Below are 12,714 nucleotides of genomic sequence, written 5' to 3'. Positions count from 1 at the left end.
GTAGGATGAAAACCATTTAGTTTGTTGAAGATCTTGTCCTTATATACTGTCAACAGTGATATTTTTGTTCCATTTTTGTTTCCATGTTAAGTCAAAGGGTCATTCAATAAGTGAGTGGAACCTGATGATGTAAGGTTCAGGGAAACATCAGTTGGGCATGAATGTCTTTTCTAACTTGTATTGAGTCGTTGCAGCAGAATGTGCTGCCTAAATAGTTTGGGATTTATCTCGTGAGGTTTTGTGCATTATGTTCTGTATTTCCTTAGATTTTTCTTTCATATTTTTCTTTCATGCCAAGTTGATGATTGTGCCTTTATTGTTGGGTTAGTTTCACTTAGTTTCTGCTCCTGTCATTGAGTGAGTTCCTGTGTTTTATTAATTTCTTTTATCTCCCATAGGATATAAATCTGAAACCATTTATATAATTTATTGGCTTGGAAACTCAATCAATACTTCAATACAAAGCCTTTACAGTATACACTACTAATGCTTTTGCATGGGCTTGAATTTCTTAGGGATAATTGGTTATAAGGTCTAACTTGCAGATTACAATGTGATTAATGTTTGCTAATTCACTGGAATTGTAAACAATTCTAGATTTTTCTATCCTTTTCAGTGAGCTGAACCCAGAATCATCTCCTTGTAGTGATCATTAGTATAGTCTCCTTTCTATATACATATACTAAGCTCTCACCTCTCTGCCTTTCATATAAAGTTACTGCATTCTAGTGCTAGTCCAAAACTGGAGACTCCCAAAGCTTGAGGTAAGCCCACCCTCAATGCTAGGGAGGTGATGTCCTACCATTTGGTGATGTCCTAGGGAAAAATTCTAAACCAGCATTCTTAATACCCCTTGTAGCTTAATTGAAGAATTGATGCAGTAGCCGCTGCATCAATTTGTGGCTCAGTGGCTTTGGAAGGCGGATCCTGCCCATCCTTCTTAGACTTTGCAATTAGTGGCATAAACTTCTCTTTCTTGTCATAATTATATGGTATATCAAGACTAGCAGATCCTCCATAGAGAGTATCACCTTCTTTTGAAGAAGCAGTTTTCTTGTCCACCCCATGCCCCACTGAATCATGCTTCTTAGAAACAGAGGCCTTGCCGGGTAGCTTAGACTGAAAACAAAGGACCGAAAAAAGATATTAGTGAGCAAAGAAGATCAGACGAATGTACTTGAGTGTTTCTGACTTGATATCTTTTTATTTTCTTGAATTTCAAAAAGACATTAATACAATAGCAATGTTCAAAGAGAACCCCACAGACTATGGTCAGTGCTCATACGTGCCCATTACTCAATATATTGTAACGAGTGCAATAAAACTCAACAAGATTGGCAACAGCAGCATTACAACAAACCTCAAAACTTACTTACAAACCAAACTTTGGCACTAAATAGAGGAAGTAACATATTTATCAGCCACCTGTTGTAACACATCATGCTTGGACTGTTCCTTTTCTATGGTGTTGCAAAAGGACAATCCACAAACTTATACTTAGCAATATAAATCTCATGTTAACAGCCTAAACCCATTACAGCCCAAGGAACAGAGAAACACACCTCTTTAGCTTTCTTAAGGACTTCTAAATAGTAAGCATGATATTGATTAGATGGCAGAAGGAATGGAAATCTGAATAGCTTTTGACAACCATATGGAAATTGTATGGGTAAGTTACTATATTAAAAACTTGAAAAACACCCAATAATGTTGCAAATCTTCTGTATCACACAAGAAAATCTAATAACTATCTGGTTTGATTCTTTGAATCTTGAGATTTCAGATGCCCTCATTACTCATTAGAGAGAAAAATACTAGAGAAAATAAAAGGAATCCTTGATATGCCAGAGGATAGTCTATTTTGGAAAACCTTAATCCTTCCTTTGTAAAAGCAAGAGTCTAGTTGCTATTCTGCTAATCACTGCACTTAAACTCAATTGCAGTATGTGCTTTCTATTTGAAAGAACCTGCATATCATTTTCATGATAGATGGGGTGTGCTTTTATATTCAATACCTATTGCATCTACTTTGAAAATCTACATGAGATTGCATCAGTCAACTCTTTTATTCTTCCAAAGATGTTGACCTGCTAGATGTTTAATTGATGACTAATTATGTGCAGGGGGTATGTTAATTTCCAGTCACTGCTATAAGCTACTAACATCTCCTTGTACATGCCAACATGTGAAGTTCCAAGAAGCCATTACTCTAGCTGATGGTAGCATGAAACTTGTTGAAATAATGAAGGGAATTGTGAAGAGCAGTCAACAGGTACACTATAATTCAAAGCCTTTGAAGATACAAGGTTTTAGTGAGAATGCTGTTACACTTGACAGACACTAGAATTCCATAGATGCATACCATGACTGATAAAAATAGGTGGCAAAGATAAAAAGTGCAGTGAGTTTCTTTGTATTTATACATGTTTTGGGTTAGATACTCCATTTAAAAGTATCACAGAATTATATACCACAAGTGCTATCTCCAGGCTTTTGTTTTTCCTCCTAAAGCCAATTAGGAATCTTTAACATCTTAAGAGCAGAACCATCTAAATTTCATTAAGAATACCATCCCCATTCTGAAATTTTCCAGTTTTGATGTCAAAAGACATGTTGGGCCATGTGACTAACCTGGAAAAGAAATTTATTATAACAATCTCAACAACTGTGTTCAATACACCAATGGATTATGAATTAAATATGCAATCTTTTTAGGACTACTTATCATCGCAGTAGTTAGACAATATTTTAATTATGTTTATTTATTCTATCTATAATGTGAGATGATTGTAAACAATTTTATTTAATGGTTAGTCGGGCTTCTAGTTTCGCTATTTTTTGGGTATCTTGGTTCTAGTTTTGCATTTTGCTTTTGTGTACCACATATTTCCAGTGAGCCTCGCATCTAAATATGTGTTAGCGTCAAGACAAATTGCTAAGTCAATAAGTATCTGCAATCATATGACTGGAAATTTTATTAATTCCTGCCAGGTTGGAGTTGGAGGTGGCTTTGCTGGAACATCTTATTCATTTTTGCAAAGAATAGGTGCAATAAGGGTTGGATGATTAGAGAAATTTTAGCAGTACTTTAAAATGTATCAAGCTACCCCTCCGTCTATATAAATTATAATGTAAATGAATTTATAATTTGACTTGGGTAAGGATCCTTGAGTACTTTGTTGTTATTTTCTATGTATCCTTTGTATTATTAAATAAAGGAAATTAAATCCTAACTGATCTACTAATTTTGCTTCTAAAAGTTTCAGTGAAAAAAATTACTGAAACTGTATGTTTCAGTAGTATTTTTTTTTATTTTGTAATTAAGTATTTGCAGCGATTTTTAGTCGATGCAAATAGGCCAAAAGTCGTTGCAAATCATCAGTTTCAGCGATTTTAGTCCTTGAAAAAAATGCAAAATGCAACAAAGGAAGCAAACGTTGCTTTTGGCTATTTGCAGCGTTTTTTGAATTTTTGCAGCAATTTTAGTACTTGCAAAAAGTATCAAAAGCAGCGCTAGAATGGTATGTTGCTTTTGACGTACACAAATTGCAGCGCTTATAAATCAATTGCAGCGATTTTAAGTGTTGCAAAAAATGGCAAAAGCAACGAACCAAATGTAGCGCTGCTGTTGGTGGGAGGCTATTGCAGCGAAATTTAATGATATAGCAAGGATAAATTTCACTGCAATTGATCAAATGCAGCGCCATGGCAGTCACATGGGGTGGCCTTTTGCAACGTGAAATTAGTGAGTTTGCAGCGGTTTAAAAACGCTGTAAATGAAGTCTTTTGCAGCGTTTTTTCAATAACGTTGCTAATGATCAAAAATATCACTTTTATACTGTCGAACATGCAAGGAGGGTAATAACGCTGCAATTGATCAATTACAGCATTTTTTGAATGTATTTGCAACGATTTTAAGCGCTGCAAAAGCGCTAATTTCTTGTAGTGAATTTGTTGGTATTTTGCTTTGTGGCGTATAAAACGCCAAGGAGAAATGCATATCTCTATTAATTCTTTACGCACTGCAAGCCTTAGGAACTCATGGCGGTGTCGTTCAAATGATTATCCATTTTTGTCCCCTTCTTCTTTGCTATGAATGTCAAATGAAGAGGATTTCTTTAGTTGAGTAATCATATTAAATTAAATCTTTGAGAATTACTAAATTTATAAAATTATTTTATAAAAATTAATTTATAAATTAATATGAGACGTCAAATCTGATTCTTAATAATAAGTTTTTTACTATATATATCTAATCAATTGCATCAATTGAGAGTAGCGTTGTAGACCTTTGGTTGTCTACCTTGTTTTGATCCTTTTCTTGCAATAAAAATGCATTACTTTTTATTAATAGCCCTTTAATTGGCTAACATGGACAAAAAAGGGAGGCTTTATGGCAACTAATTCAAGGTAATTGAACGTGACTAGGATAAGGAATTTAGTGGGAACCCTTTTTATCCACTTAGTTTAGAGCTTATTATATAGTATTTGTAGAAATATTAGAGTTTTTTCGTTTGCAAATTGAAAAATAATTTAATATGAGAAATGTTGTTCTTCATGTAAAATATTATAATTTTCGATTATAAATTGGTGTGTGAGAAATTTTAAGAAATTGAAAACGTCGATAAATGTAACTATAACTGATAAGATATTTTTTTTGTTTTAAAGAGTGGCATTACGCATGCTTGCTTCATGTCCCTTTTTTGTCAGCTCTATTTCTCAACAATACAATAGAAGAGTTAGTTGGCCTAAGATATGTGCTTCTAAAATACATGGAGGGTTGGGGTTTGTGACTTTGAAATGTTTAATCTTTCATTGCTTGCAAAACAACGAGATTATTGACTAACTCTGATTCATTGCTATATAAAGTTTTTAAAGCCGAGTATTTCCCCATTCTTCTTTTTTATAGTCAACTATTAGGTATAATCCTTTTGGGAAAATCTAATTGTAAGTAATTTTACGTATTAATATGTGCATTCATCCAATATAATTTGTAAAAAAAAAAAATAGACTTTATTGAAAATAATGTTAATTTGAATTTTGAATATGAAGGCATCAACATAGGTACATAGATTAGTACACAAATTCGTTTATATGTGGCAAAACTCGATTCTTTTTATATGTGGATGAGTGTTTCTAAAGCAAATGATATTCTTATCAAGGGGTGTCTTTGGCGAATTGGGAATAGAGATAGATTAATGTTTGGAAAGATCTTTGGGTATCAACATGGTTAGAATCTATCTCTTGGGACTAAAGCTTCTCAGTTATTACCCTTAGAAGCAACTGTTAATATGCTGTTTGATGCTTCCTCTCGATTGTGGAATGTAGAATTGATTGAAAATGTTTTCCCCCTTTTGAAAAGATTATTCAAACTCTTTTGCATTCTTGGACCGTTGATAAGCTTGTTTGGGTGGTAACAAAAGTGGATAGTATACTGTTAAATTAGACTATTATTTTGCTTTGAGATTCTTTCTAAATTCTGTCCAACCTGAAAGTGTACAGTTGGAAAGGAAGCCTGAATATTGGAGGAAGTTGTGGAATTTGTCTCAATTTACCAAAATCAAGAATTTTGCTTGAAGAGCTTGTAACAATAGCTTTCCAACAAAAATCAATTGAAAAATGTTACATATAATCATTTCTGCGTATTTCTTGTACACTTTACTAATATGATCAGTTATTTTATATTAAAATAAAAGTAACACAGCTAATCACATTAGTGAAATGAATAACTAATACTTAAAAGTGACTACACATAAAATTTTTAAAATAAATTTATTGAAAAGGGGTGTGGCTTCTGATGGGTTGTGTGCTAATTGTCAGAATGGAGATCAAATTCATGCTTTATGTTTGTGCTTCAATGTTAACCAAACCTGGGCCTCTTGGTGTGGTAAATATTTTCAGTTGCTATCTAGTGCTACTCGGTTTGATGAGTTGTTGTGGATTTTAATGAAAATCAATATGTCTTTAGTCTCCTATTTTCTTACCATTTCTTGGAGTGTTCGGAAATATAAAAATCTTTGTTTGTTTGAGAATGCAACATATTCACTTTAGGAAAGTTAAATTGAATTTTGATGGGGTTTTATTTTGTGATTTTGATGCTGCTGGTGTGGAGACAATTCTAAAAGATGATACAGGTGGTCTTTTGTTTGCTTTAAGTATGAAGGAAACCTTGAGGGATAGCTTAGTTGATCAGGCTTTAGATTTACTCTTTAATGGTCATCAGTTCGAATACCTCCATGGCCACTAAAGGTTTACCTGACCATTAAGTACAGGATCCCGTGGGATTAGTTCAGGTGCGCTCAAACTGGCCCTGATATCCATGGATATATATATATATATATAAAAGTAGTTTTTTTTTTTGAAATTGTGGATGACATAGAAGGTTTAGCTGCTTTGAGAGGTTTGTAGATGATTTTACATTTGGACTATGTTGGTTTAACATTAATAGAGGATTCTTTGCTAGTTATTAAAGTGATAAAGTCCCATAATCTAGTTTTTGTACTTAGGGGCCTTTGATAATGGAAATTTCATCTCCTACAATGTTTTTAGGACGAGGAATGTTACACATCATCCTACACTACACATTTTATGTATTAAAATATTATTTATTTCATTTGATTCTTATTAAACTAATTAAATTATTCTATTTATCATCCACACACTACATATTTATTATAGAAAAAATGAAAAAAAAAATTAAAATAAATGTGATATGTGAAGTGTGAGGATGACAAGAAGAATTTTCCTTTAAGGATTATGAGGTTATTCGTGTGAGAAGGCATGGTAATGAAGCAACATATTTATTAGCTCAACATGCAAAAAGGATTGAACATGCGACACAATGGTGGCACTCCTATCCTGATTTAATTTCAAATTGGGTGATTGTAGATGCTGATTTGTAATTGATTCTTTGTATTGTACTAAGAGCTTGGTAGTGTTTGCTGTAAGTTGTTTTCAGTTTCTTGTACCATGAATGCAATCAAGAGTTTATAAAAATAAATATACAATAGAAGAGTTCGTCAAAGATCGTCCCGAATACGAATAATTGTAGAAAAATTCTATTTACAAGTTAGTGTGAATGACATACTTAATAAGATGTTTATATGATATAATTTAAATTGAAAGAAAAATTTTAAAATTTAAATTTTACAACTTAAATCTTATTATTCAAGTTATGAAAATTGTATGCTATATACTGATTTAAGAATAAAATAATTTAAAATAATTTGATTTGAATGTGATTTTATATGATTCGTAATATCTATTTTATAATAAAAATAATTTTAAAATATGACAGATTATATCAGCCCGTATTAATTCATAAATGTAATTTTATATAATATTTTTGTAGTTAAATTATTTTCCTTTCGTCCGGTAGGTTTTCTTGCAATTTTACTTTTTAATTTTATTAATCTAATTTCCTCATTTAAAAATAAAAAATAATTGATCGGGACCGACCACGTCTGATAAAAATTGGGGATCGGCTCTCTCTCATGGAGGCTCCGTGTGACCGAGTCCCTGATCTCGTACAGCTCCCCCTGTCTGAACTCCACTCATTCTTCTTCATTGAAGCTTTCAGTATAACTCTCGGAACCTCTCAAACCCTAGTAAGAATGGTGGCTCGGAAAAGACACTTCCTTCCTATTCTTTTTCTCTCCCTCTCCGCCATCTTCTTCCTCTTCTTATGCCCCGCCTACTTCTCCTCCCCTAACTCTGACACTAATTTCATCCATTCCCTTCAAAAATCTAATATTATTGCTAATCCCCTTTTTCCTAATTCCCCAAATTTCACTTTCATTATCAAAGTCCTCGCCTTCAACCGCCTGGACTCGCTCTCCCGGTGCCTCCGGTCACTCGCCGCCGCAGACTACCTCTCCGACCGCGTCCATCTCCATATTTACATTGATCATTTCGCCCCCGGAAACAACGACTCCCTTCAATTGGACAGCAAATTGGACGGTTCGCATCGGATTCTGGGGTTTGTGGATGCGTTCGAATGGAGGTTCGGGGAAAAGCTTGTGCATTATCGGACTGAGAACGTGGGTTTGCAGGCGCAGTGGTTGGAGACGTGGTGGCCGAGCTCCGACGATGAGTTCGCTTTCGTGGTCGAAGACGATTTGGAGGTCTCGCCGCTCTACTACAAGTTTCTTAGGAGTTTGATATTGAATTTCTATTATAATGCTTCAAATTTTAGTCCGTCCGTCTACGGGGCTTCGCTGCAGAGACCAAGGTTCGTCCCAGGTACCATTTTGTTTACTAGACTAGAATTCTAGTAACCTATAATTCGAGGAGTCTACTTTGGTGACTCAGATCTATGTATCGATTCATCATATTGAAAACCGATTGTAATTACCGAAAGTTAAAAGAAAGAAGACAATGTTTTAGTGTTTTATAAATTTGTATACATAGTTTAATAGGTGAATCCTTGTATTCATATTTAGTTTTCCTCAAGAAAAAAGAAAGGATTTTGTAAAGAGACTGACTTTGGAGTTCAACGTCGAGAAAAAAATTAGCGTTCCTGATACCATACTAGGATTACTGAAAAATCCGTTACGATGGAAAATATTGTAGAACGTGTATCTGAAAAGTTGTTAGTAGATACTATAGTTAAGATTTCCGATTTAGGATTAAGAACCAGAAAGTTTAACAATCCCAATTAATAGCCGTTATCGTTAATGCTGAGTAGGAGAGCAGATTCACTGGGTCATAATCAGTTTTTCTCCTAGCTAGACTAACCTTCCCCTACCGCCAGGGACTTCTCAGGGAGGTTTCACTAACTGGACGAACTCTCCTGTTTTTGATTTTTCCTAGGTGTTAGGACTTCCTTGTGCCAAACATCATTCTTGTGAACAATCGTTTGCCTGTTGAAGCAGTTTTTTATGCTAAACTATACAGCCAAACTTTTCTGTCTCTCTCTTCCATGGAAGTTCTGAGTTTTCACTGTTTGACTGAGTTTCACAGTGTGTGCCATTCATGACCAGGTTGATTGGTCATGTGTTACTTTTTATTTTTCTTTCTGCAATTGAAGACTATTATATCAATGTCCTTCCACGGTTGAAAACCCTAGTTAGATACTTCTCATATATACATTTTGTGTACTCGGGCCATGCCTCCTTTTCTTATGATTAAAAATTCTTGATTACCTATAAAGAAATCATTGTTCTTCTTTCCCCCTCCCCCCTTTTTCCTCTTTTGATGCCTGTGCACTATTATTCTGCCAATGGCCCTTGTTACATTTCTTCTACTTCATATGATTTTCCTATGGTGCTTTTGTTTTCTGATTACAGGTAAACATGGAAACAAAATACAACTGGATAGTGGAACACGACTTTTTTTCTACCAGATAGTTGGCACTTGGGGTCAACTGCTCTTTCCAAAACCTTGGAAAGAATTCAGGTTGTGGTATGACAAACACAAGGCCAAGGGAATTAAGCCATTACTCGATGGGATGGTAATTAGATTTAAATTTCATTCATATTTTGTTGATTTCTGGCTTTCTTGGTAATGTCTTAAGGTGCTACATATTAGCTCAATTAAATCTGAAATCACAGGTGACAACTGGATGGTACAAGAAGATGGGAGAGAGAATATGGACTCCTTGGTTCATTAAATTTATTCATTCTCGTGGTTATTTTAATATCTACACCAATTTTTTACGTGAGAGAGCGCTTAGTGTCTCTCACAGGGATGCTGGTGTTAACTATGGGAAAACAGCTGGGCCTGATTCTCAATTGTTGGATGAAACCTCCCTTGATTTCAGTCTGTTTGAAATGCCACCTTTGAGTAATATGAAATGGTATGATTTCTGTTTCAGAGAAGTACATCCTGGAAGAGCTATAGGGAGCGGTGATGAACTTGGCTCGATTCTTTATGCTGTGCAGAAACAGGAGACCATTATTTTTGTAAGCCTCTTTGGAGTATCAGCGTCGGTCACCAGGAACATGCTATGTCACTTTGAGAGGCTAAATATTTGGAACTACATACTAATGGGCCCTGAATCTGACTTGCTGCTTGATCTCTCAAGAAGGGGGCATCCAGTGATTAATGCAGACAAGTTTTTTAATAACATTAGGGCGTACAAATCGAGTCCTTCTCGACACTCCAATGCAGAGCTGATCATGGAGATTTTAGTGAAGGCATATGTAATCAAGAGTTGTTTGGGGTTTAGGTATAATTCTTGGATGGTGGATGCGAACATGCTTTTCGTTCGTAGTGACCTATTTCTCGAGACCATTGATCCCACCTATGATTTCTATGTTGGGAAGAGCTTTAAACTTTTTTATGTTAGTGGCTCATCTTCTGCCGAGAAATTCTGGGTTGATGATTTATTGCCCAAGATCACAGCAATGGTGGACGACTCGAGGAAAGTGGCGATGCCTGGAGATGGAATTCATTTTGTGTATATAACAGCAAAGTTAATGGAACAGAAGGGTGTGAGGATTAAGAGGGTTGATGAGTCAAGCTTCAGCGTTAAGATTGGTGCGGATGGTGTTAATCAATCTTCTATTGGGGATGGGAAGAAGATGGTTTTTTGGTCGACTGAGATAGGTCCAAATTTAATTCAGATGCAGCTTCAAGAGTTGGGGATGTGGATTCTGGACAGTGACTCATCGTGCATGGCTGTTGTTTGTCACAGGTTATAGCATCTGTTATATATTTAATTTGTACTTCCATTATGTGGCATCAAATGAGTGGTAGATAAGTGAAAAATAAGGGATGAAACCCAAATGTTTGTCCAGCCAATTCGATACACTCACTGCTACTGTCTTTCTTGTTTCTACCAGGTCTTGACGCACCTGCATGTAATCCGGACGGGACTCGGGAAAGCACAGTCACTTTACACCACCAAGCAGTCTTCTCCCATATGTGAAGCATACTCTACGTCAACAACACTTTTATGGGACAGCTTGGTGCATGGTACTTTCTTGCCTTCCATGTAGGGTCTGAATTGTGGCATTCGAAGTGCAAAATAATGGTGGGAACAAAGTCTTTGATCAGTCAAATTACATGGATTTAGCAGGTAACATTGAGAATGAACAAAATTATAATATTGAAGAACTTGAATCAAAAGATGATGAGGATACTGATGAAGAAGAGAACCTTCCTCCTGGTTCCTACAATGTCATACAATTAGGAAATGAAGAAATCTTTGCACCACACTCCAATTTTTATACGATCTTACAGTTACCTAGTTAGTTTCAGTTCGAAAGGTCCAAGTGGTAGTACATTTGTGGTTCTTTCTGGGATGGATTATCTATTTGAATACCTTCACCAGCTTGTGTCCGAGAGTAAAGCTTCTGGTTTTTCTCATGCTATTCAGCGGAAATGCCAAAAAGTATTTTGCATTTCCTCTGCATAATATGTTTGAGAGGATTTTTGAAAGATTTTTTAATCATTTTACGTACATCAATGATCATCCGTTGGACCCACACGTCGGGTTTCTGTATGGGGTGAAAACTTTTCAATTCCCCAAAATACGCACTTATCAAAAGAAGAAAAACTTGCACCCATCAAACAATCCTCTAGACACTTTGCTGGCTTGTCTGATAACCATTCCCCCCACCTGTGTCGTACTCTTGTTGGGAATACAAAATGGCAGATGAATAGTTATATTGGTCGAGAAAACTCCAAAGGTCAATTCATATCCAGTCCCAGGAGCCAAACGCTCAAAGCACAACCCAATGAAGGAAGTAAAAGAAGTGCAAAGCAGGAAAAATGAATACCATGCAATCCATTCACAGGTGAAAATGTACTCACATTACCGGGTATTCTAATCACTCTCACCACGCAAAATGTTTTAACCATCACTTTTTTCTTAGTCTCTCGTTTAATTTCATGAACTTGATAACCCTCCTCTCATTAAAACAAAGGTCTTCACATTTCACATGCATGCCTCGATGATTAGATCGTCATCAAAGCCAGGTATTGTCTGTACTACTTCAAACAGCTCATCCAAGCACAGTCTTGTTATTTTCCGCCAATGCATCAGCTATCCTACCAATATTTGCCGCCATGGAGCACATCATTTCAAACATAGTATCACTTGAACGGCTCCTCTTCGATGGCCGTTTGGAATGTGATGATCAAGGCAGCCTAGCCCATTTCTGCTGAGAAGAACCTTGCATGCCATCACTAACATCATCCTGGCTCATTTCTTCATTAGCAAACATTGGTATCGGAGTTTCGACCCCTCTTTATCATCCAAAGCAGGATTGCCATCAAGTTTGGCACTGGCTTTAAACCAATGCCCATCTGATGGCTCCTTGCCTACGATCATTGCAACTCATCATGGTTCTCAATAGACCTGTCTCTTTAATTGCCTTGCATCTGGGTGTCTCTGAAATGAATTCACTTAACTAAGCAATGCACAACAGAAAAAACTGTAAAAGGTGTATGGAAGCAACTTCGGAGAATTATTTGCTAATACTTAGCATTTCAAAATTCATAGTTAGGTTTCACTTTTCTTTATTTTAACTTAAAAAAAAAAAAGAAAAAAGAAAAATGAAAGGTCGAACGAGAATTGATTTTAAAAAAATGATACTTGCATTCATGAATATATAACTACCGTGCAATCATTTTAAAAAAAATTAAATAAATATAAAATTTATATAAAAAATTAATTTTTAATAATATATATTTTAAATAATTATACCATGCTTACTTCATAATTATAACTATACATTATTGTTGATGTCACCAGAAATTTCAAAACAC

The 12,714-nt window shown here is 35.4% G+C and overlaps 1 protein-coding gene and 1 long non-coding RNA gene across 2 annotated transcripts; one reads left to right on the top strand and one right to left on the bottom strand.

Moving 5' to 3' along the window:
- Nucleotides 1-595: 595 nt before the first annotated feature.
- LOC122294943 lies at nt 596-1,629 on the bottom strand. The gene is made up of 2 exons (XR_006237809.1): nt 1,563-1,629; nt 596-1,119 (listed from the first exon to the last, which is right to left on the bottom strand). It is a non-coding gene; the product is annotated as an uncharacterized LOC122294943 (long non-coding RNA).
- Nucleotides 1,630-7,455: 5,826 nt separating this feature from the next.
- Nucleotides 7,456-11,315, top strand: LOC122294553. Its single transcript, XM_043103394.1, has 4 exons — nt 7,456-8,241; nt 9,288-9,451; nt 9,552-10,636; nt 10,785-11,315. Exons 1-4 carry the CDS (start codon nt 7,494-7,496, stop codon nt 10,789-10,791), a joined length of 2,004 nt encoding a protein of 667 aa, XP_042959328.1. The 5' UTR covers nt 7,456-7,493; the 3' UTR covers nt 10,792-11,315.
- The last annotated feature ends 1,399 nt before the right edge of the window (nt 11,316-12,714 follow it).

The sequence above is a fragment of the Carya illinoinensis genome, chromosome 14 (genome assembly GCF_018687715.1).
Source record: "Carya illinoinensis cultivar Pawnee chromosome 14, C.illinoinensisPawnee_v1, whole genome shotgun sequence".
In the NCBI taxonomy this organism is placed as follows: Eukaryota; Viridiplantae; Streptophyta; class Magnoliopsida; order Fagales; family Juglandaceae; genus Carya; species Carya illinoinensis.
This window is presented reverse-complemented; position numbering and strand designations above follow the sequence as displayed.